The sequence below is a fragment of the Nicotiana sylvestris genome, chromosome 2 (genome assembly GCF_000393655.2).
Source record: "Nicotiana sylvestris chromosome 2, ASM39365v2, whole genome shotgun sequence".
Taxonomy (NCBI): domain Eukaryota; kingdom Viridiplantae; phylum Streptophyta; class Magnoliopsida; order Solanales; family Solanaceae; genus Nicotiana; species Nicotiana sylvestris.
In genome coordinates this window covers 101,121,979-101,126,732 of record NC_091058.1, presented here as the reverse complement: position 1 = coordinate 101,126,732, position 4,754 = coordinate 101,121,979, and the positions used below count along the sequence as shown (strand labels likewise).

Genomic DNA, 4,754 nt, shown 5'->3' with positions numbered 1-4,754 from the left:
TTAAGGGTCTTGAATCAATACATTTTGATGTTCGGTGGAGTTCATCAACAGAGATAACAAGGAGACTTGCGCAGGAAATTCTCGAAGCTGGTCGATCACCTCATAATCTGCCATTTTCATCTTTCGAAAGAAGGCCTCCGCTTCTTCGGCACTCACGGGCTTCTTAGATGGGAAACACTTTCCAGTGGCATTGTTAACCTCTTCCAAATTGAAATACTTTTCAGCCGGGTTATTTTCTTGAACTTCTCCCGAGATTTCTTTGCCTTTGTAAGTCACCACTAATTTGTTGTAGTTCCAGGGCATAGCGGTAGGATCTGTCATGGGCTTTTGTGATGCGCGACCAATAACCACGGGCTCACTCAGCCTTGGTGGATTAATTGGCCCCCACATCACATAAGCACCCTTGGGCACATACATTTGGGTTGTCTTATTCAGCTCGAATCTCCTGGGAGGACTCAAAGTCATCTGCTTTTCTTTGCGGCCTCGAGGGACATAGAGAATAGCGTTTTTGGGAGGCATTGGACCAGTTTCAACTTCAACTTTTTTCTCTGACTTTGGAGGGGTGGTTTTGTTCTTTTTCTCCCCTTTGTCTTGCTTCGGGGAAGCTTTTGGTTTCTTTTCTACATCAGCGATAACAATGATGGCCTTCAACGCTGGGTCAAATTCCTTGTCCTCGCAAATCATTCCAATTACCGGCCTGTTGTTGTGGGCGGGCAGTTGGTTGTTAGTCACATTGGGAATATCTTCATCCCTTAACACTATCTTCCTTTGTTCTATCAAGTTCTCCACGGCTCTCTTCAAAGTCCAGCAATCATCCGTGTCGTGCCCTTCTGCCCCTGAGTGATAGGCGCATCGGGTACCGGCTCTATAAGCGGGTGATGCTGGGTTTTGCCTGGTTTGAGGAACAGGCTGTAGCAAACCCATTTGAACAAGCTTTGGTAACAGGCTGGAGTAGGTTTCGCCAATTGGTGTAAAATTTGGCCTCTTGGGTGGTTCATAGGGGTGGAAATTGTTTTGTGGAGGCCGGGGGTTGTAGTGGTTTTGGTAAGGAGACTGGTTTCTAGAGAATGGAGCTTTGTCAAGTTGGCTTGTTGTTGTGGCCGGACATAAGGTTGAGCATTCATGATCATGTATGGCTGAGGAGCATATGTTACGTCTTGGTGGGGGTAATAGTGTTGTGGGGTCCTTTCTGAGAAAAGAAATTTGGGAGTACGGTGTTTTCTTGCACCCGACGCAGCCATGTATGTTTCTTCCTTTTTCTTGCCCTTTGCTACTCCTCCAGACCCACCCTGAATGGATTGGGAGGTAGCTCTGATGGCGGATTGGCTTAGAATTCGACCCGTTTTCAACCCATTTTCAACCATTTCGCCAATCTTGATTGCTTCAGCGAACGGTTTACCCATTGCAGACATCATATTTTGGAAGTGGTCAGCTTCCTGAGCTTGGAGAAAAACTGTGACCATTTCAATCTCATCCATCGGAGGCTTTACCCCGGAGGCCTGTTCACGCCATTTAACTGCGTACTCTCGGAAGCTTTCCGAGGATTTCTTCTTCAAGTTTGTCAATGAGTTCCTATCTGGAGCAATATCAATGTTGTACTGGAACTGCCTGACGAAATCTCTAGAAAGGTCATCCTAGATGTTCCAGCGGGATATATCTTGGTCCATGTACCAATCAGATGCGATGCCAACCAGACTTTCTCCGAAATAGGCCATGAGGAGTTCTTCCCTCCCACCGACTCCTCGCAGCAGGTTGCAATATCTATTGAGATGAGCAATAGGATCACTGTGTCCATCATACTTCTCAAATTTTGGGGTTTTGAATCCCAATGGCAGATGCACATGAGGGAACATACATAAGTCGGCATAGGATACACTTTTCTGTCCACTCAAGCCTTGTATGCTTTTGAGACTCTGTTCCATACTCCTCATCTTCTTCGCAATCTCTTCTTGCTCAGGGGTTTTGGTAGCTTTCTCTTGCACTGCGGTGAACTCATGCCGGGGTGGTTGGGAGTAAGTATAGGTGGGAAACTGTGTAGGTTCCAGTGGGAAAGATGGTGTTTGAAAGGTGAAGGATGATGGGTCAAAGCTGGGCCTAGGCAGTGTAGGTTGTGCCGTAGCCGAACAAGGTGGAGCAGTGAAGATATTCGAAGCTGCACCTGAATCTAACACCTGGGGGCGAGCCTCAGAAGGTGTTCCCACAAAGTTGGCGGAAATAGTAGGGTATCCTAGTGGGGTATTTGGATAGTTTATGGGGATGTTGGAGGTCCCACTTGCCCTAGGAAAAAGCTCGGGAAATCCAGGGATTGCACTTGGTGGTTCTCTTCCGTTTGCCCAGGCGTCCCACATTTCCATCATGCGGAGACGCAGTAACCTATTTTCCTCGGCATCTGCCGATTCTGAAATTGGGATGCCCGAGATCGGACTCTCATCCGTAATAGGAACTGTTGGCAGAGTCATTTCTGAGGACATTTCAATGCTTCCCTTCGACCTTGTGAAGTATGGATGCGAAGCCAGACTACCACAAAACCAACCACCTTTCTATAAAACCTAGACTCAATAGTAGACAACAAACCGGTCAATTTGAAGCAAATAACACATAGGTAATCGCATGTTGGGGTGTGATGCACCTATACAGTCAAATGTGTTTCTACGTGTATCGCAACGGTTGCATGTTTCATCCCAGCTTTACTTATTTTCCCCGATTTTCTCTTCTTTCCACTTCCAATCTTCCACTTTTTTTTATCTCTTTTCTCCCTCTCTTTTCTCATTTTTCCTTTGATTTTTCTTCGGCTCTCTTTTCTTCCTTTTTTTTGTTTTTTTTTTCTTCTGGGTCTTTCTTTTCACATCCCTTTCTTCTTGAAGTTATTTACAAAATCATGATCGGATCCGACGAGGATTGCCTACGTATCACGATGCCGTATTAATCAGATCATTACGTAGTTCAAAAAAAATGCAAAAAATAAAGAAATTTTATTTTATTTTTTTGGGAATTTTCGATTTTCATTAATAAAAACTCCTAAACTTTTCTATTACAAAAGACTTCAAACTACTCATTTTCTTGGAACTGCGAATAGACTCAAAATAAACCAAAATACAGACTCGATAAATGAAAAATTAGGAATACATTAAGGCTTCGACTCCTGGGGCTCGTGGGACATCATTCGGTCTCGCCACGGGCCTATATGCGAGATCCCCTTGAATCGCTCCAAATCACTCATTATATGGCGGACAAATGTCATCACTGCAGCGAAGAAAGTGGTTCGAGTCATGTACTCACATGCTTGGAATTTCATGACAATGTAGTCGGCAATGGCTCTAACCCTTTCTCGGATTCTACCTTTTTCCTGAAGCAGACGCCCGACCTGCTGATTCCTGGCTTCTAACACTTGAGAGTCGTGAAGGTGTTGATTTTGCAATTGTTGTATTCCTTCCTCCATCTGAGCTATCAAATCATAACAGTGTTCCCTGTCAGCTTCGAAATCTTTAGCCTGCTTGGCTGCCTCATTCTCAAGAGTAGTTACCTTTCTTTTAAGACTGCTGATTGTCCCTTCATATTTTCTCTTCATTTGTTGCACAAACTATGTCCAACCTTTTGCATTTTCCGCTAATTGAGCCTGGGCTTTTGCTAGACTGGCCTCAGACTTTTCTAGGTCATCTTGACACTCAAGGGCTTTCTTTTTCAGACTGCATATAAGCCTTTCATCTGCTCGGCTTCTTTCCGGGTTTCTAGCAGCTTATTTCATCTTCCGGATTTGAGCTTTGGGGGCTTCATTTTCTTGAGTTAGTTTTTTCTTTTCTCCCTTATCTGCGGCGGCTTGCAAACCATTTTCAAACTGAAGGTCCATGACTTGCCTTTCCAACTAGCTCATTTTAGCCCTGTAGCTTTCTTCTTTTGCCAACCAGCCCCACTGCTCTTGCGAGTCGCTAGTAAATTGTTGAACATGGGCTCTCTTAGCAGGTCTCTCAGGAATCTGAAATCTTTTACCGAACCAAACAATGTACTTAGGGTCCACTTCACCTCTAGCTAGATCTCGCACCATGGTCTTAGGTTCAAGAAATCTACATTCATTCCACACTTGGCGAATTCTCCCTTCTGGAAATACGGCTTTTGGGCCCAATTCAATGACATGTTTACTCAAATCTTCGTCATGGTGGACGGTTTGAAATCTTCCTAATTGGCGCAAAGCCATGTGGAGAGCATATGGCTAGATGCTCCGGATGCCCATCAGGAAGAGATAACACACTTCAGCTGACATGTATACTGCTTCGGTGACAGGAAGCCATCCGAATGCCCACTCAATTTTATCGGCAGTCAATGAGCTCAAATGTGCAAGCCAAGCTTCAGTCCCCTCGGGGAATTCAATACCCACTACTCGGCTTTCAAATTCTTCAATGCAACTTAAACCGGTCATACCGTAATTCATATACCCAACCCGGTGGCATAGATGTTCCTGCATCCATAATTGTAATAAAAGATTGCAGCCTTGGAAGAACTTTCCCCCTTCCCGACAGATAGTCAAGGCTCGGTAGATTTCAGATAAGATCAGGGGAACCACAGTGCCGTTGGCTTTCTTGATTGCAACATTGATCATTCCTACGAGACCTACCTCTATATTACCATCTTTTCGTGAGCAGACTACAACACCCAAGAATACTCTTGCCTCCCATTTTTATTTATTCCCGTCATGGGTCAGACCAGTGTTCGGCTCTTCAAAACCTCGGGGGTTACCATAGCGTTGATACAAGAACTGG

The 4,754-nt window shown here is 44.8% G+C and overlaps 1 protein-coding gene across 1 annotated transcript; it reads right to left on the bottom strand.

Annotated features, from left to right (window-relative positions):
• On the bottom strand, nucleotides 1-2,459 carry LOC138885325 (uncharacterized). Its single transcript, XM_070166264.1, has 4 exons — nucleotides 1,925-2,459; nucleotides 1,692-1,761; nucleotides 1,362-1,608; nucleotides 1-909 (listed from the first exon to the last, which is right to left on the bottom strand). Exons 1-4 carry the CDS (start codon nucleotides 2,457-2,459, stop codon nucleotides 1-3), a joined length of 1,761 nt encoding a protein of 586 aa, XP_070022365.1.
• Nucleotides 2,460-4,754: the final 2,295 nt, after the last annotated feature.